This window comes from Pongo pygmaeus, chromosome 1, assembly GCF_028885625.2.
Source record: "Pongo pygmaeus isolate AG05252 chromosome 1, NHGRI_mPonPyg2-v2.0_pri, whole genome shotgun sequence".
Classification (NCBI taxonomy): Eukaryota; Metazoa; Chordata; class Mammalia; order Primates; family Hominidae; genus Pongo; species Pongo pygmaeus.
Window position 1 is genome coordinate 219,112,555 of NC_072373.2, and position 19,447 is coordinate 219,132,001.

A 19,447-nucleotide genomic window follows, 5' to 3' on the forward strand; every position below is an offset into this window, starting at 1 on the left:
GAAGACCTCTTGAGGAAGTGGGGTGGAGAGCTCAGGGCTGAGTAGGATTTGACTAAGTGAATGGGGAGGGAAGTGTGTCTCCGACAGAGAGAATAGCACATGCAGAGGCCGGGTGGGACACAGAAGCACATACGTCCTCCAACCTGGAAGAAGGGCAGTGCAGGTGGAGCCCAGAGAGGGCTTGGTGCTGAGAGCTGAGGCAGGGAGAAAGGAGGGGGCTGTGTTGGGATCACATCCTGAGACTCTGATTCTGGGAAGATGGCATAGACACGTTTTCCCCTCATCCTCCCGCGAAGAACCGCTAAAAGCCCTGGACATTATGTACAAAATAAATGTAAAAAGGCTCTGAAAGATGAAGAGAAGAAGGCAGGTCAACTGGGGGCATTGGGACCTGAAGGTCACATTGGTGAGTCCCTGGAGTTTTCTTTTTTCTTTTTTTTTTTTTTTTGAGACGGAGTCTTGCTCTTGTCACCCAGGCTGGAGTGCAATGGCTCAATCTCAGCTCACTGCAACCACCGCCTCCCAGGTTCAAGTGGTTCTCCTGCCTCAGCCTCCTGAGTAACTGGAATTACAGGCACCTGCCGCCAGTCCTGGCTAATTTTTGTATTTTTAGTAGAGATGAGGTTTCACCATGTTGGCCAGGCTGGTCTTGAACTCCTGACCTCAAGTGATCTGCCTGCCTCGGCCTCCCAAAGTGCTGGGATTACAGGCATGAGCCACCACACCTGGCCTTGTGTCCTTATCTTTAGAGTAACAGGAAGATACTGAAGCATTTCAGGTATATATCCGTGTGTGTGTGTGTGTGTGTGTGTGTGTGTGTGAGAGAGAGAGAGAGAGAGAGAGAGAGAGTGAGAGTGTGAGAGAGAGAGGATCAGATTCAGATTTGGTCTTGCAAGGGTCATTCTGGCTGTCTGCCATGGGGGCTGTATAAGAGAAGGAATTCGGGGTGAGAAGGTGGGGAAGATAATTGGCGGCCAAGTCTACAGGACTCAAGGATGGGCTGGCTGTGAAGGATGAGGGAAGGGGGGAAGGACAAAAGGGGCAGGCAGTGGTAGCGATGGGGGTGACTGCCAATCCCCAGGTTTGCACAACAGGGCATGGGACTCCAGAGAAGGACCTGGTTGGGGGAGGGACCACAGGCACTTTGTGGCACTTTTCTCCTCAGTGGACACAGGGCTGCCTCTGAGCCCATCTCCCCCACTCCATACAGTCTGCAGCTTCGGCAGCCACTCTGTGCTGTGCTCCAAAGCCCACCCACTCTTCATGCCTCCCTTCTGGAAGATGGTCCCAACGCCACCCAGACAGGTTCTGTGGCCCATACCCCTTCTCTGGTTAAAAGCAGCCCTGACACCTTGTAGTATCAGAGAAGTAGAAGTCAGAGAGGTAAGAAACTTGTCTGAGGTCACACGATAAGTTGGAAAAGAAGCCCAAGTTTCTCAAGTCTTGAGCCTGGGGCCAGATCTCTCAGCACCTCTAACTCCCAATGCCCTGAACCTGAAAGGGGGAAGCCAACGCCAATCTTCTAGGAAACTCCCAGGACAGAGACTTGAGGTTTCCTTCTTGTTTATGGGGCATCAGATAACTTCTGCCTTGAGCCTCAAACCAAAGCAAGACCACCTCCAGCCAGGTCTATGCCAGGGGACAGCAGGGTCTCTCTGCACCTGGAACACAAGGTGGGGGAGGGCAGCAGAAGGGCTGGGTGCTGGGTACATCCCTGGCCCATCGCCAAAGGAGACATGATCTGTCCAACAGGCTCCGGGAAGCGGGAGGTCGGAAGTCAATAGTACACTGGGGTGGGCGGAAGGTGCAGCAGCAACAGGATAGATCTCTGTCCTGAGTCAAGGGTGGGGACACTGACCTGGGAACTTGACAATCATCCCTGCTGGACAGACCGAATGGAAGAAGCAGCGGGCACAGGAGTTGACGACAGACGTGGCACAGAACATGCCAGGTCGACATTCGCAGACACGGGAGGAGTTCCATGCACACGGCGTCTTCTCCACGAGGTCGTCTAAGGGACACAGACAGGGGTCACAGAGGGGAACAGAAGGAAGGCATCTCTCCGATAGCTCTTGAGATGAGGGGGAGAGGGCAGGTGCAGTCTGCAATGCAGCCTCCGCCTCCCAGCTCAACCCCCTGGTGACTACTAAAATTGGATTAAAAAATAAAATAAATTAATGTACCAATTTTTTAAAATGCAAAAAAATTAAAAAAAGACATGGAGGAAACTTAGATACATATTGCTAAATGAAAGACACCAGTCTGAAAAGGCCACACACTGTCATTCCAACTACATGACATTTCTGGAAAAGACGAAACTATTGAGACAGTAAAAAGATCAGTAGCTGCCAGAGGTTCGGGGGAGGGAGAGATGAACCGACGAGCTCAGGACACATTTAGGGCAGTGAAAATATTCCGGATGCCACGGTGATGGTGGGCACGTGTCATCATCCGTTTGTCTAAAGCCCTAGAACAGGCAACACCAAGAGTGAACCCTGCTGTAAACTATGGACTTCAGTTAGTAATAATAACACATCATTATCGGGTCATCAATGCTAACAACTGTGCCACACTAATGCAAGGTGTTCGTGACAGGGGAGGCTGGGTGCAGTGGCTCACGCCTTTAATCCCAGCACTTTGGGAGGCCGAGGCAGGAGGATCATTTGCCCTCATATGGCGACATGGTGAAATCTCATCTCTATAAAACATGGGCAACATGGTGAAATCCCGTCTCTACAAAAAAAAATACAAAAATTAGCCAGGCATGGTAGCACATGCCTGTAGTCCCAGCTACTCGGGAGGCTGAGGCGGGAGGATCGCTTGAGCCCAGGAGGTTGAAGCTGTGGTAAGCTGTGATTGCACCACTGCACTCCCGCCTGGGCAACAGAGTGATACCCTGTTTCAAACAAAAAAATAGGGGAAACTATGGGAGATTGGGAAGGGGGTAGAGGGTATATGGGAACTCTGTATTTTCTCTCAATTTTCCTGTAAACCTAAAACTGCTCTAAGAAATAGTTTATTAATTTTTTTTTTTTTAAGACAGAGTCTCACTCTGTCAGCCAGGCTGGAGTGCAGTGGCACGATCTCAGCTCACTGCAGCCTCTGCCTCCTGGGTTCAAGCAGTTCTCCTGCCTCAGCCTTCTGAGTAGCTGGGATTACAGGCGCATACCACTAAGCCCAGCTAATTTTTTGTATTTTTAGTAGAGATGGGGTTTCACCATGTTGGCCAGGATGGTCTCAAACTCCTGACCTCAGGTGATCCACCCTCCTCGGCCTCCCAAAGTGCTGGGATTACAGGCGTGAGCCACTGTGCCCAGCCAGAAATAGTTTATTAATTTTTTTAATGGACAAAGGATTAGAATAGACATTTCTCTAAAGCAGATACACAGCTGGCCAATAAACATATGAAAAATGTCCCACACCGTTAGCCATTAGGGAAATGCAAGTCAAAATCACAGTGAGATACCACTTCACATCCACTAGAATGACTAGAATCAAAGAGACAGATAATAACAACTGCTGGCAAGAAAAGCAGGAAATCACAGGTTGGTTAACAGACATAAAAAGTACAGCTAGGCCGGGAGTGGTGGCTCACACTTGTAATCCCGGCACTTTGGGAGGCCGAGGCGGGCAGATCACCTGAGGTCAGGAGTTTGAGACCAGCCCAGCCAACATAGTGAAACCCTGTCTCTACTGAAAATACAAAAATTAGCCAGGTGTGGTGGTGCGCGCCTGTAATCCCAGCTACTGGGGAGGCTGAGACAGGAAAATCACTTGAACCCGAGAAGTGGAGGTTGCAGTGAGTTGAGATCACCCCACTTCACTCCAGCCTGGGCAAAAAAGCGAGACTCCGTCTCAAACAAAACAAAACAAAACAAAAATAGCACTGGTAAAACTGATAATTAACATGTAACAGGCCTGGAGACCAAGAAGGGGCAACCTTGGCAGATCAGAAATGAAGACAACTCCCCGAAATACGGAAGGCAGAAGACAGATGAGATCAGAGTGAAGGAGACCACAGCCCAGAATGCAACCAAGGGGGACTTGCTGACGAAGGGGGAAAGGCACTGGATAGCTCCTCATCGACTCATGCCACAGAGCCAGAGGCCACGCGTCTCCCTGCAAAGAGACTATTGCAGCCCCACCTGAGCCCCATGGCCCTCAGAGGTGGGTTTCAGAAGCCCCATTCGCAGACCACCTGCATCATGAGATATGATGTGCACAGAACTAGAAGTCACCAAACATCAGAGGAAAACCAGCACCAAGGAAGAAGAGCTCTGAATGCAAAGAGAACTAACACTCAAGGAGGCAGAAAAGAGGGAAAACAGAACAAAACATTAGAAACGATACCTTCACGCACCACAGAGCAACATTTCAGTCAACGATGGATGGCGTACATGATGATGGTCTCATAAGATCATAATGGAAGCCGGGCGCGGTGGCTCACACCTGTAATCCCAGCACTTTGGGAAGCCGAGGAGGGTGGATAAACTAAGGTCAGGAGTTCAAGACCAGCCTGGCCAACATGGTGAAATCCCGTCTCTACTAAAAAAATACAAAAATTAGCCAGGCGTGGTGGCGCATGCCTGTAATCCCAGCTACGTGAGAGGCTGAGACAGGAGAATCACTTGAACCCAGGTTGCAGCGAGCCGAGATTGCGCCACTGCACCCCAGCCTGGGCAATAGAGCGAGACTCCATCTCAAAAAAAAACAAAAAAAGAGATTATAATGGAGCTGAAAAATTCCTGTTGCCTGGTGATGTCATAGCCACAGCAATGTCGTAGCACATGCATTACTCCCATGTTTGTGGGGATGTTGGTGTAAACAAACCTACTGCACTGCCAGTTGTATAAAAGTGCTGCATAGCACATGCAATTATGGATCGTATGTAATACTTGATAATGATAATAGAAAGCTATATTGCTGGTTTATGTACTTACTATACTATACTTTTTATCATTTTTTTTTTTTGAAACAGGGTCTTGCTCTGTTGCCCAGGCTAGAGTGCAATGGCACGATCACAGCTCACTGCAACCTCAACTTCCTGGGCTCAAGCAATCCTCCCACCTCAGCCTCCTGAGTAGCTGGGACTACAGGCACATGCCACCACACCCGGCTAATGTATTTTATTTTGTGCAGAGATGGGGATCTCACAGTGTTGCCGAGGCTGGTCTCAAACTCCTGGCCTCAAGTGATCCTCCCAGCCTGGCCTCCCTAAGTGCTGACACTGCAGGCATCAGCCACCAAGCCGACCTTATCATTATTTTAGAGTGTACTCCTACTTATTAAAAAAAGAGTTAACTATAATACAGCCTCAGGCAGGTCCTTCTGCAGGTATCCAGAAGAAGGCATTGTTATCATAGGAGATGGTACTCCATGCATGTTACCGCTCCTGAAGACCTTCCAATGGGACAGGATTCGTTTCTTTTTTTTTTTTTTTTTTTGAGACAGAGTCTCGTTCTGTCGCCCAGGCTGGAGTGCAGTGGCGCAATCTCAGCTCACTGCAACCTCTGCCTCCCGGGTTCAAGCAATTCTCCTGCCTCAGCCACCCGAGTAGCTGGGATTACAGGCGCATGCCAACATGCCCGGCTAATTTTTATATTTTTAGTAGAGATGGGGTTTCACCATGTTGGCCAAGCTGGTCTTGAACTCTTGACCTCAAGTGATCTGCCCACCTCGGCTTCCCAAAGTGCTGGGATTACAGGTGTGAGTCACTGCACCCTGCCAACGGGACAAGATTCGGAGGAGGAAGACAGTGATTCTGATGATCCTGACTCTGTGTAGGCCTCAGATAATGTAGGTGTGTGTGTCTCAGCTTTTAATTTAAAAATGTTAAAAATAATAAAATAATAAAATTTTTAAATAGAAAAAAGTGTATTGAATAAGGCTATAAAGAAAATATTTTTGTACAGCTGTACAATGTGTTTGTGCTTTAAGCTAAGTGTTATTACAAAAGAGCCAAAAGTTTAAAAAGTTAAAGTTTATAAAGTGAAAAAGTTGTTTAATTTATTATTGAAGAAAGAAAAATGTCTTATAAATTTAGTATAGCCTAAGTGTACAGTGTTGATAAAGTCCCCAGTAGTGTATAGTAATGCCCTAGGCCTTCACACTCACCCACCACTTACTCATTGACTCACCCAGAACAACTTCGTGTCCTGCAAGCTCCATTCACGGTAAGTGCCCTATACAAGTGTGCAATTTTTTTATCTTTCATATCGTATTTTTTTTTAAGATGGTGTCTCACTCTATCACCCAGGCTGGAGTGCAGTGGCACGATCTCGGCGCACTGCAACCTCCGCCTCCCAGGTTCAAGCAATTCTCCTGCTTCAGCCTCTCAAGTAGCTGGGACTACAGACACATGCCACCACACCCAGCTAATTTTTTGTATTTTTAGTAGAGATGGGGTTTCGCCATGTTAGCCAGGCTGGTCTCGAACTCCTGACCTCAGGTAATCCACCCTCCTCGGCCTCCCAAAGTGCTGCAATTACAGGTGTGAGTCACTGTGCCCAGCCTATATCATATTTTTATTGCACCTTTTCTATGTTTAGATACACAAATACTTACATTGTGTCACAGTTGCCTACAGTATTCAGGACAGTCACATGCTGTGCAGATTTGTAGCTTAGGAGCAAAAGGATCTGCCACAGAACCTAGGTGTGCAGTAGGCTACATCATGTAGGTGTGTGTAAGTACACTAATCTAGGATGCTTGCACAATGACAAAATTGCCTAATGACACGTTTGTCAGAATGTATTCCTGTCGTTAAGCAATACATGACTATAATTTATATCCTCAGAGATACACAAAAAAATTGTAAGTTGGGTGCAGTGACATGCACCTGCAGCCCCAGCTACTTGGGAGGCTGAGGCAGGAGGAACACTTAAGCCCTGGAGTTTAAGGCCAGCCTGGACAACAAAGTGAGACCCCGTCTTAAAATTTAAAGATAAGAAATTGGGCCCGGAATGGTGACTTACGCCTGTAATCCCAACACTTTAGGAGGCCGAGGCGGGTGGATCACTTGAGGTCAGGAGTTTGAGACCAGCCTGGGCAACATGATGAAACCCCATCTCTTCTAAAAATACAAAAATTAGCCGGGCGTGGTGGTGCATCCCTGTGATCTCAGCTACTCAGGAGGCAGGAGAATCGCTCGAATCCAGGAGGTAGAGGTTGTAGTGAGCCGAGATCGCACCACTGCACTCCAGCCTGGGCGACAGAGTCAGACTCTGTCTCAAAAAGAAAAAAAACAAAACAAAAATATAGGCAACAGACAAGCATCCTCAAACATGAAATAACAGAGAATATTGCAAAGACGAGCCCTTCTTGAAAAATCCACCTGACAGTGTAATCCAATCACTCAAATGATGAATCAAAGTGAAAAACTCAGGAATGGAGAAGCTGTGCCAAATAAACTCATCATGAATAATAAAAAATTTTAAGGCTAACGTGCCAAGGGACTTATGGTGGCAGATGAGAATATAAACATTATAGATTATGACAAAGTAAAAATTGTGTAAGGAATAAAAGTCAGGAAGAGGATGAGAAGGTGGGAAAAATAATTACTCTGTTCTTCATTACAGGGAGTCAATCTATTCTCTACTGTCCAAAACTCAAACTTAGCAGATTGTGCCTTTACTGCAAGTGATACTAGATTCTGAAATGATTATTAACCACTTACTGATTTTCATAACCTCCTTTCTTAATTTTAGAGGGTTTTTTTTTTTAAAGGAATTGCAGTATCTTTTGCTGAAAATACATTAATCTGACTGAGGTTTGGCATTCTTCTGTTTCACTTCGGTTTCTTTTTCTGATACTTTTGATTAAAATTAAATATTATTATTTTAATGCCATAAATAACATGTTGCCATTCTCTTAAAATTCCTTCTTTATAAGTGTGTACAGGCTGTCTGGTTACTAACCTACCCGTCTTTATACAGAGAGGTAGAGAGGCGTGTCAACCATCTAATGATAATAGTAGCTATCTACAGATGGAGGGCTGGGGAGGGCAATGTTTGTTTTCTTCCTTACACTCTTTGTATTGCTTGAATTTTAAATAATAAATGTTTATAATTTTCATTTCATAAAATGCAGTCATTACTTTTAGAAATTCAAAGATAAACCAGATAAATGCTAATAAAAAGAAAGAAGAAATGGCAATATTATTATTACTTTTCTTTCTTTTTAACCTTTGCTACTTCTTCCAGGAAGGAATAGCAATATTAATGTCAAACAAATGTGAAATTAAAGGAAAAGGCATTACAAGGAATGGAGAGGTATAGTCATGTGGATAAAAAGCCCAACCCACCAAAAAAACATAATATTCATGAACATTTATGTACCTAATAACATAGCTTTGAAATATATGAAGCAAAAATAGAAAGTACACAACGAAAATCTAATAGATGAACAAGTATACTGAGAGATAAGATTTTAACACATCTCTCAGAAATAAAGGTGATAAAAGTAAATAAGGGTACATATTATTTAAATAACATAATTAACAAGCTTAACTAAATAGATACATAGAGAATTTTATATGCAACAAACAGAATACACATTTTAAAACACCCATACACTGAACACTGAAAATACGTGATCATTTATTATTTATTAGACCACAAAAAGATCTCAACAAATTTCCCCCACCCTACCCCCCAAAAAAATCCACACAAAAATAAACACTAGATAGCACACAGACTGCATTCTCTAACCATAATAAACTAACAATAAAAGGTCATATTGAAACAGTTTTCCTGGAAGTCCTGTGGTCTTAGGAAAAGAACACAGCTCTTGGTGTCAGGCCACAACTCAAACTCCAGATCTGCCACTTACCAGAGTTTTGTAACTTTGGAAAGGCCCTTAACCTCCCTATCCTCAAATTCCTCATTGTAAAGTAAGGATAAGCAAGAAATCCTCCCCTAGGGCTGTGGTGAGGATTAAACTCAAAAAAATCTGAGTCCTCTCCTTCAGGAAACATGTTAAGTCTCTGAAAGTATGGATGCAAAAGGTCATGGCTGATATCAAATCACAAATGCAGAGAGGTAAACTGAGGTACCAGGAGGACAATTCAGAGAACAGACATTAAATCATGATGCTCTCCACCTTCCAGATTCTTCACCTCTCCTCTGAGGACCCCTCATGCTCCCTAGAAGGAGGCTCTGGAGAGAGAACAAGGCCCTTACCTCGAGAACAAGTCACGCAGGCTGTACAGCGGTCGGCCTCATCCAGGTAGTAGTCAGGCTCACACTGCTTTCTGCAGTCAGCAGGCCTCTGTGGGCACTGCTGTGTCGGGAACAGCCCTGGGAAAAGAAACAGAGAATCTCCAAGCCAGGCTGACTTAGCAAAGGCCTTACCACCCAATGCCCCACACCTCTCATCCCTGACGCCCCTCCCAGCTCCACCTCCAACCCCCGAAAACTGTCAGTCCAATTCTTGTGTTATGGATGGAAGCGCTGACACCCAGGAGGGGCAACCCTCGCCTAAGGTCCCCTAGCAGGCAAGGAAAAGCAACGTAGTTATAGAGAAGAGCTGGGCCTGGGATTCTAGGGCTGCCATTTGCCAATTGCGTGACAATGACCTTGTCAGCATTATTTTTGTGTGTGCGTGAGGGTACATAGTAAGTGTATATATTTAGCACTATTAAGTTAGTAATAAGACTCACCTCCTAGTGTTCTTGAAAGGACTGAATGGACTGTGAAGATAAATATGTATTAAGTACTACAGCAGTCCCTGGCACCCAACAAGCACTACATGAGCACCGGTTGTCATCATTCTCTGCAGGGGTCTTATCTCACTGCAGGAATTAGGAGAGCCATAACTTTAGACCATGAAAGTCTAGACCAAGCTTGTCCAACTCACGACTAGCCGCATTCGGCCCAGGACAGTTTTGAATGAGGCCCAACGCAAACTCATAAACTTTCTTAAAATATTATGAGATTTGTGTGTGTGTGATTTTTTTTTTTTTTTTTTTTTTAGCTCATCAGCTATGAGCTAAAACACTATCCTTAGTGTTAGACTAAATTCACTTCTTCCGCACTAACACTTCTTCTTCCAATGTGGCCCAGGGAAGCCGAAATATTTGACACCCTTGCCACTAGGACCCTAATCCAGCCTGATTCAGAGATAAACAAGTCACCCAGCAATCGCTGCCTACCTTGCTTCCAGGATGAGCACATGACCCAAGCAGGCCAATCAGAATACTTCTTCCCATCAATATAATTGGCTCAGGATTGCCACATGACCCAAGCAGGCCAATCAGCGCATGCTATGTTCCTCACCACTGTGATTGGTTTAGTATGGGCACATGACCCAGGAATGCCAGCCAATAAGCCTCATCTCTGAGAGTTTCACAAAAGCAATCCAGAAAGATGTCCTCCGTTTATCTACTGGATTCCTGGCTGAAAGGGCCGGTTAAGCCCAGAGCTGCCCAGGTCATCATGGCCTGAGCGTGGGCATGGTGTGGGCAGGACTTGCCTAAGAAGGAGGTGACTCAGAAGCCAGCAGAAGCCAGAGTTGGAGAGAAATGGGGTCCTGAGGGCATCATTCAAACATCTGTGGGCTTCTCTGTTAGGGAGCCAATTATTTCTCTTTTGTCTTATTTGAGCCCTTCTGCCAGTTACAATGAAAATAGACCAGGGGGTTCTCAATATTTCTTGTGCCCCTAATCATTCTAAGGAAGCCTGTGGACACTGCACAGAATCATGAATTCATGAATAAAATATGTATGAATGCAGAGGAATCCAACTACATTGGGGATATGGTTATCAAAGCATTAAACAAAATAACATAACATATAGTAACAGGCCAGGCGTGGTGGCTCACGCCTGTAATCCCAGCACTTTGGGAGGCCGAGGTGGGTGGATCACATGAGGTCAGGAGTTCAAGACCAGCTTGGCCAACGTGGTGAAACACCGTCTCTATTAAAAATACAAAAATTAGCCGGGTGTTGTGGCAGGCGCCTGTAATCCCAGCTACTTGGGAGGCTGAGGCAGGAGAATCACTTGAACCCGGGAGGCGGAAGTTGCAGTGAGCCGAGATCGCGCCATTGCACTCCAGCCTGGGCGATAGAGTGAGACTCTGTCTCACAACAAACAAACAAACAAAAAAAACCTACCTTCATGGCTGTCGCTCTTTAACTCAGACACTTCAGTAGTTCCCCAGTAGTCTTTCCGAGAGGTAAATCTGACCCCATCACTCCTTGCTGAAAACTTTCAAAGGCTTCTCATTGCTCCTAGGATGGGTCCTTACCATGGCTAGTGAGGTTCGGCTCACCTATGTCCCCCTTGCCCTCTGATCTCTAGCCACACTGGCATCTCCCTGTTCCCCAAAGGGGCCATGCTCCCTTCTGCCACCCCAGGGCCTTTGCACAAGCTGGTTCTGTGCCAGGAATGCTCCTCTCCCCTAGTAACTCCCACCCAGCCTTCACATCATAATCAAAGCATTGCTGTCTCAGAGCCTTGGTCGCGATGCCCAGTAAAAACAAAGACTCATTTCCTTGCCCTTCAACATCTAATTGTTGTAATCACACATTTATTTGTGAGCTCAATCGTCACAGTGTCTAAATTCCCCATAAGAATGTCAGCTCCATCGAGTGCAGTGGCTCACGTCTATAATCCCAACAATTTGGGAGATTGAGGTGGGTGGGTCTTTTTTTTTTTTTTTTTTAGGCAGAGTCTTGCACTGTTGGCCAGGCTGGAGTGTAGTGGCAGGATCTCAGCTCACTGCAACCTCCGCCTCCCAGGTTCAAGCGATTCTCCTGCCTCAGCTGAGATTACAGGCAATCACCACCACGCCCGGTTAATTGTTTGTATTTTTAGTAGAGACGGGTTTTCACCGTGTTAGCCAAGATGCTCTCGATCTCCTGACCTCATGATCCACCCCGCCTTGGCCTTCCAAAGTGCTGGGATTATAGGCGTGAGCCACCGCACCCGGCCCAGGCGGATCATTTGAGGTCAGGAGTTTGAGACCAGCCTGACCAACATGGTGAAACCTCATCTCTACTGAAAATACAAAAATTAGCCAGGCGTGGTGGTGCACATCTGTAATCCCAGCTACCCAGGAGGCTGAGGCAGGAGAATCACTTGAACCCGGGAGGCAGAGGTTGCAGTGAGCGGAGATAGCGCCACCGCACCCCAACCTGGGCAATGAAGCAAGACCCTGTCTCAAGACAAAAAAAAAAAAAAAAAGTCAGCTCCTTGAGGATAAGTCTTTCTGTGTCTGCTCACCAATGCCTCCCCTATCATAGGGCCTCACACATATTTCATTAAAACATGTTCTGTCAACCTAATTCATACAGCATTCCCCAGCTTGCACTCCCAGGCCTCACACTGTGTCTCCATCTTCCCAGTCTGGCATTCTAGTACATTGCTCACTTCATGCACTCTCTACTACAGCCAGTCTGGGCATCTTGATCTTTTCTCTAACACCCCTCATACATCCTGAATGTTGATATGGATTAAATTGTGTCTCCCCAAAAAAATATATATGCTGGAGTCCTAACCCCCAGTACCTCAGAATGTGATTTTATTTGGAGATAGGGGCTTTGAAGAGGCAATCCAGTTAAAATGAAGCCGCTAGGGTGGGCCTAATCTAATCTGACTGGTGTTCTCATGAAAAGGGGAAATTTGGCCAATGCGGTGGCTCACGCTTGCAATCCCAGCATTTTGGGAGGCCGAGGCAGGCGGATCACCTGAGGTCAGGAGTTCAAGACCAGCCTGGCCAACATAGTGAAACCCCATCTCTACTAAAAATACAAAAATTAGCCGGGCATGGTGGCATGTGCCTGTAATCCCAGCTACTCAGGAGGCTGAGGCAGGAGAATCACGTGAACCTGGGAGGTGGAGGTTGCAGTGAGCTGAGATTACACCACTGCACTCCAGCCTGGGCAACAGAGGGAAACTCCATCTCAAAAAAAAAAAAAGGTCAGGCGTAGTGGCTCATACCTATAATCCCAGCACTTTGGCAGGCCGAGGCAGGTGGATCACGAGGTCAGGAGATCGAGACCATCCTCGCTAACATGGTGAAACCCCGTCTCTACTAAAAATACAAAAAAATTAGCCGGGTGTGGTGGCAGGCACCTGTAGTCCCAGCTACTTGGGAGGCTGAGACAGGAGAATGGCATGAACCTGGGAGGCGGAGCTTGCAGTGAGCAGAGATCACGCCACTGCACTCCAGCCTGGGCGACAGAGCGAGACTCTGTCTCAAAAAAAAAAAAAAAAGAAAAGAAAAGAAAAAATAAATAAAATAAAAGGGGAAAATTGGACATTGTCAGGCATGGTAACTCATGCCTGTAATCCCAACACTTTAGGAGGCCGAAATGGGAGGATCACTTGAGGCCAGGAGTTTGAGACTAGCCTGGGCAACGTGGCAAGACCCCATCTACAACAATAGAAAATGAGCCAGGTGTGATGTGCACACTGTACTCCTAGCTACTCAGAAAGGCTGAGGTGGGAGGATCACTTGAGCCCAGGAGTTAGAGGTTGCAGTGGGCTATGATCGTGCCACTGCACTCCAGCCTGGGTGACAGAGCAAAACCCTGTCTCTAAAACAATACAATACAGTAAAGATGAAATAAAATAAATAAGAAAAGGGGAAATTTGGACACACAGGGAGAACGCCATGTGAAGATTGGAGTTATGCTGCCACAAGCCAGGGGTCCCCAGTCCTCAGCCGGGGACCAGTACCAGTCCATGGCCTGTTAGGAACGGGGCCACACAGCAGGAGGGGAATGACGGTGAGCGAGCATTACCTCCTGAGCCCCACCTCCTATCAGATCAGTGATGGCATTAGATTCTCATAGGAACGCAAACCCTATTGTGAACTGCACGTGCAAGGGATCTAGGTTGCGCGCTCCTCATGAGACTCTAATGCCTGATGATCTCAGATGGAACAGTTTCATCTCAAAACCATCCCTGACCTCCCTTTGTGGGAAAAATCATCTTCACGAAACCAGTCCCTGGTGCCAAAAAGGTTGGGGACCACTGGTTTAAGCCACTCAGCCTGTGGTACTTTGTTACAGCAGCCCCAGCAAACTAACACAAATGTTCTTCCTGCAGGCTAAGTGGTTTCTCCATCTTCCACCCACTGGGAACCCTTCACATCCAGCCAGATCAGGCTGAAACACCATCTTCTCATGGAACTTTCCTGGTCATCTCACCCCACCCAGATCCTCTCTCTGGGTCCCTTTAAAATCACCCTCTCAGAACACCCAGAGCCTGCTCTGCCAGGGTGTGGCAGGCCAGACCTACCAAGATGTACCACCCCAGGAGCAGCTCCACCAATGGTTGATGAACACTGGCATATAAATACCCCAGCTGCCTCACCCTCAGCTGTTCTGCACTGGCTCCCAGAGGCCCCCAGAGGGATTAAGCCCCAGTTGCCCACAGCAGTAACTAGCTTTCTAACACAACTTTATGAGCTGCCTTCCCTTCCGCCTGCCACTTCCCTACTTCCAAATTGGTGTTTCCAGGCATCACCAACTGTACTGAAATCATTGCCTCAAAGTCTGTGCATCAGTCTGCTCAGGCTGCCATAACAAACTACCACAGACAGGGTGACTTAAACAACAGAAATTAATTGTCAGTTCTTGAAGCCAGAAGTCCAAAAATCAAGGTATGGGCAGTGCTAGTTTCTTCTGAGCTCTTTCTCTTTGACTTATAGATGGACTGTGTTCCCCATGTCCTCCCACAGTCTTGTCTCTGTGTATATGTGTGTCCTAATTTCCTCTTATAAAGGCACCAGTCATATTGGATTTGGGCCTATCCTAGTGAACTTATTTTAACTCAACTGCCTTTTTAAAGACCCCATCTCCAAATAAGGTCACACTCTGAGATTCTGGGCTTAAGACTTCAACATAGGAATTGGTTGATGGGGAGGCAGGCACGATTCAGCCCATAACAGTCTACTTCTGGGGGATTTCAAACTATGGCACCCCCTTTTCTTACAAGCAGATAGAAAAGTCTCAAACTGGTATAATATTTGTCTTATTGAGTTTGTGAGGGCAAGATGATAGCTTCCCCCCCATGGTTGAATCTCTAGGGTCTGATGGAATGCAAATACACAAAACATATTGGGTGAATCAATGAATGAATGAGTAGGTGGATGGATGGGTAAAAGGATGAGTGGGTGGGTGGGTGGATGGGTGGATGGGTGGATGGATAGATGAGGGGGTGGATGGGTGGGAAGATGGGTAAATGGGTGGATGAGTAGGTTGATGGGTGGATGGATGGATGAGTGAGTGGGTAGGTGAATGGATAAATGAGTAGGTGGATGAGTGGGTGAGTGGATGGATGAGTGGGTGGGTGGATGGATGAGTGGGTGGGTGGATGGATGGATGGATGGATGGATGGGGGAAGGGTAGATGGGTGGGTAGATGGGTGGATGGATGGATGGGTGGAGGAACAGTGGATGAGTGAGTAGATGGGTGGATGGGTAGATGGATGGGTGAATGGATGGATGGATGGATGGATGGATGGATGGATGGATGGATGGATGGGCAAAGGTGGATGGGTGGATAGATGGATGGGCTAGGCAAGAGTGGGTGAGTAGGTAGATGGATGGGTAGATAGATGGATGGGGAAAGGTGGGTGGGTAGGTAGATGGGTGGATAGATGAAGGGGTTAGGGAAGAGTAGATGAGTGGGTAGATGGGTGGATGGGTAGATGGATGGATGGATGGGGAAGGGTAGATGGGTGGGTAGATGGGTAGATAGATGGATGAGTTAGGGAAGAGTGGATGAGTGGGTAGATGGGTGGATGGGTAGATGGATGGGTAGAGGAATGGATGGATGGATGGATGGGTGGATGCAGACCAGTGGTATAGGGGCTTTTCCTCACTGTAAGCTCCCATTCTTCCTCCTTTGAAACTATCTTAGTACAGATACCCTCTGGAGTATCATATATATATATAAGCATGTCACCTCCCATACTAGTGGGTTGCTCCCAGGAGGCAGGACCTTGTCCTTCTCTCCCCCAAATAACCCTATATCCAACAGAGCTCAATAAATGCTTGCTGCATTGGGCCAGTCCTATTTCCTTCTACTGCCTTCCATTTCCTCCCTTCCACACCCACATACTTCCTCCTACACAAAAGAACCCTGGTGGATTTTTCAGGCTTAAAGAAAGACAAGACTAAGATATACCTGTGAGTGGGATGGGCAGGAGAGAGAGGCTGGTCTGACTTCAGCAGAGGGAGGTGCCAGGGGGACAATGGAAGCTTGGCCCTGTGAGGCAGCGGCTGGCTGTCACAGAAGAGTATGCAGGGCAAGTCAGCCATATTCATTCATTCACCTATTCTTTCAAAAATTGAGAATCTACTATGTGCCAAGCCCTGGGCTCAGGGCTGGGGATCCTGCAGGAAGGCGATAGACAAGTCATGACACATGGAGGGAGTGTTAGGAAAGTAGAACCATGGGAGGCACCAACAGCCCAGAGCCGAGACCTTTGAGCTGGCTTGGGGTCAGGGAGGGTCATCCCTCCATCCGTCCATCAAATGTTTATTTCTCTTTTTTTTCTTTTTTTCGAGATAGAATCTTGCTCTGTGGCCCAGGCTGGGGTCAGGGAGGACCTACACTTAAGTGGACCCTGAGGAATGCAGAGGTGTGAGTCAAGCACACAGGGACAGTGGGGGGCCAGGAGGTGCTGTGAGGGGGCTCTGCTGGGACAGTGTCAGAGGGCACAAGGGAGCCCAGCACACTCAGCTGAAGCCCAGGATGAAGAGGGACTGGGCGGGGGAGGGGGAGGCAGCAGGGGCAGCAGCTGTCATGCCAAGTGGGCGTGCCCATGCACGGAGCTGAGCTTTACCCAAGGGCAGCGGAAGCTGGGGGAACCCACAAACCCCCTCCTCCTCCTTCCTGTTCACAGCCTTTGGAGGAACCCTCAGCTCCTGGGACAAGATGGGATACACCTGCCATGCTGCCTACCTAACACTTGGACTGGCCTCACATCCTTCCCCTAAACCTGGGCAGGCCTCAAACATCTGCAGGAGAGACCCCTTCCTGTGGGGAGCGAGTCTGCATACAATGGGAGGGTAGTCCAGGAAGATGGAGAACAGGAAGGGCTTTGTAGCCCCCGCATTAGCTCTTCACTCGTAAACTCTTCTGCCTCCCGAATTCGAGGCCTTGAGGGTCGGTATCAACTACAGCTGAAGAGCTCAGGAGACTGCGCTAGGTGGTCATGTTCATGGCCTGGCTGAGCCACTGATCCACATGTGGCCTTGTGCAAATCCCTGAACCCCTCGATGTCCAAGTTTCCTCTCTGGATTTCTTATCAGGATTGAAGGAACTAAGGTGGGTAAAGGGCCCAGCACAGTGGCCAGCACATAGTGTGCTCCATCGGTATGAATCATGGTCATTGTTATGAGTCAGTGAATGAGCTCCCCGTCACCAAGAGTATTTAAGCAAAGGGCTGGGGACCTGCTCTCAGGAATGCTGGAGAGGGCATCACAGGCCTGGGTACAAGGAGGGATTCGATGACATCTACACTTTTCAATCTCAAAGGTCCCTCAGCTTCCTTCCTCCACCAACCCGCCCACGTGCAAACCCGGCCACACAGCTGAGTGCTGGCTGCAGAGGGCGGGCAAAATGTCAAGAAATTTCCCCGAGAGATCAAAGAAGGGGTTTTTGTGGGTTTTTCTTTTTTTTCTCTGGCTACGCAGAAGCACAAGGTCAATAAAACACCAGTAAAATGCCCCACCCACCACACCAATATGGAGTATTCAGCCCCAGCTAGCACTGGGCCTTAGAGAGGGGAAGTGGGGAGAAGGGAGCCCTCTCTTCCTAAGTCACAGCTTTTAAGTGGAGGGAGCCTGGGACCTGAGATGTCATTTTTCTCTCCACCCACTCCCCATCAAGGCCCTTTCAGGCTGGAGTCAAAGGGGCCAGAAGAGGATGAGAAGGAAGTGTCTTTCTCCTTGTGGCTGGGATTGTGGGTCCCATGAAAAGTCATAGAGCACTGTGGGCCACTCCATTCCAGAGGATAAAAACCACAGCAAGCGGGCCCTGGGAGAACTGAGTGGGAACCACCACCAAGCATCAGGCAAGCAAGGGAAGGCCTCATGGAGGAAGGGGTTCCAGAATTGCAGCAGGTAGGGACGGAGGGGAGGGCATCCCACATGGGGACAGGCATATCCAAAGGCCCAGAAACTAGGCCCGGCACAGTGGCTCATGCCTGTAATTCCAGCACTTTATGAGGCCAAGGCGGGAAGACAACTGGAGGTCAGGAGTTGGAGACCAGACTGGCCAACACTGTAAGACCCCATCTCTACTAAAAATACAAAAACTAGCTGGGTGTGGTGGCACATGCCTGTAATCCCAGCTACTCAGGAGGCTGAGGCAAGAGAATTGCTTGAACCTAGGAGGCGGAGGTTCCAGTGAGCCAAGATCGCACCACTGCACTCCAGCCTGGACTACAGAGACAGACTCTATCTCAAAAAAAAAAAAAAAAAAAAAAGAGAGAGAGAGAAATAAACATTTGTTTGATGGATGATGAATGGATGGATGGATGGATGGATGGATAGATGGATGGATGGATAGAAAAGTAGATGAGAAAATGGCCAGGAGAGGGGTGAGTGTATGCATGCGGGGGTGAATGGGAGGATAATTGGAGGGATATGGGAAGGGGATGGTGCTATGGACTGAATTGTGTCCCCAGCAAAGTTCATATGTTAAATGTGTTGAAACCTTAACCCCCAGTGTGACTGTATCTGGAGACAGGACTTTTGGGAGATAATTAAGGTTAAATGAGGTCATAAGAATGGGGCCCTAATCCAGTGGGATTGGTGGCCTTATATGACAAGGGGGAAAGAGAGAGAGAGACCGATCTTCCCACCATGAGAAGACTGCCATCTGCAAGCCAAGAAGACAGCCCTCACCAGAAACCAAGCCCTGCAAAAACCTTGATCTCGGACCTTCAAGCCTCCAGAACTGTAAGAAATAAATGTCTATGGTTTAGGTCACCCAGGCTATAGTATTTTGTTATGGCAGCCCCAGCAAACTAATACAGATGGGTGAATGGATAGGGGCCAGATGGGAAGAAAAATGGAAAGGAGATGGGAGGGGTGGGTTAGTGAGTGGTTAAAAAGATGGGTGGGTGGGCAGGTACATGGATGGATGGGCCGGTGAGGGGGGCAGGTATTTGGATGGGTGGGTGGATGCCCGACCAGTGAAGCACTGAAAAAACCAGGGGACCCACCTGATAGATCATTCAAAATCAACACTAAACCAAAAATAAAAGCAAGAAAGTCCAATAGCATCCAACCCATTACTTTTGCCCATACAATGACTACTTTGAATCATTGTTGGAAATACAAATGAAAATCAAGTACAAAAACATCAAATTCTTTCCAAGAATGTTTCCCTCTGTCCTTTGGTGGCCTGAGCATGAGCCTGGTCTGCATCTCATGGGGGAGTTAAGAGACCACAAGTCTAGGAACTGACTGACCTGGGTTCCCGCCC

The 19,447-nt window shown here is 47.6% G+C and overlaps 1 protein-coding gene across 6 annotated transcripts in view; it reads right to left on the reverse strand.

Moving 5' to 3' along the window:
- The window catches only part of TNFRSF8 (TNF receptor superfamily member 8), a 78,672-nt gene that overhangs the window by 36,635 nt on the left and 22,590 nt on the right, over window positions 1-19,447 (reverse strand). For 5 of the 6 annotated variants that reach the window (XM_054452386.2, XM_054452404.2, XM_054452379.2 and 2 more), the window contains 2 exons: window positions 9,180-9,296; window positions 1,859-2,011 (listed from right to left, as the gene is read on the reverse strand). In XM_054452386.2, the coding sequence (XP_054308361.1) occupies window positions 1,859-2,011; window positions 9,180-9,296 (270 nt within the window). Of the gene's footprint in view, window positions 1-1,858; window positions 2,012-9,179; window positions 9,297-16,135; window positions 16,219-19,447 lie in introns of those variants that run through there. The other variant, XM_054452394.2, reaches the window with a different exon arrangement.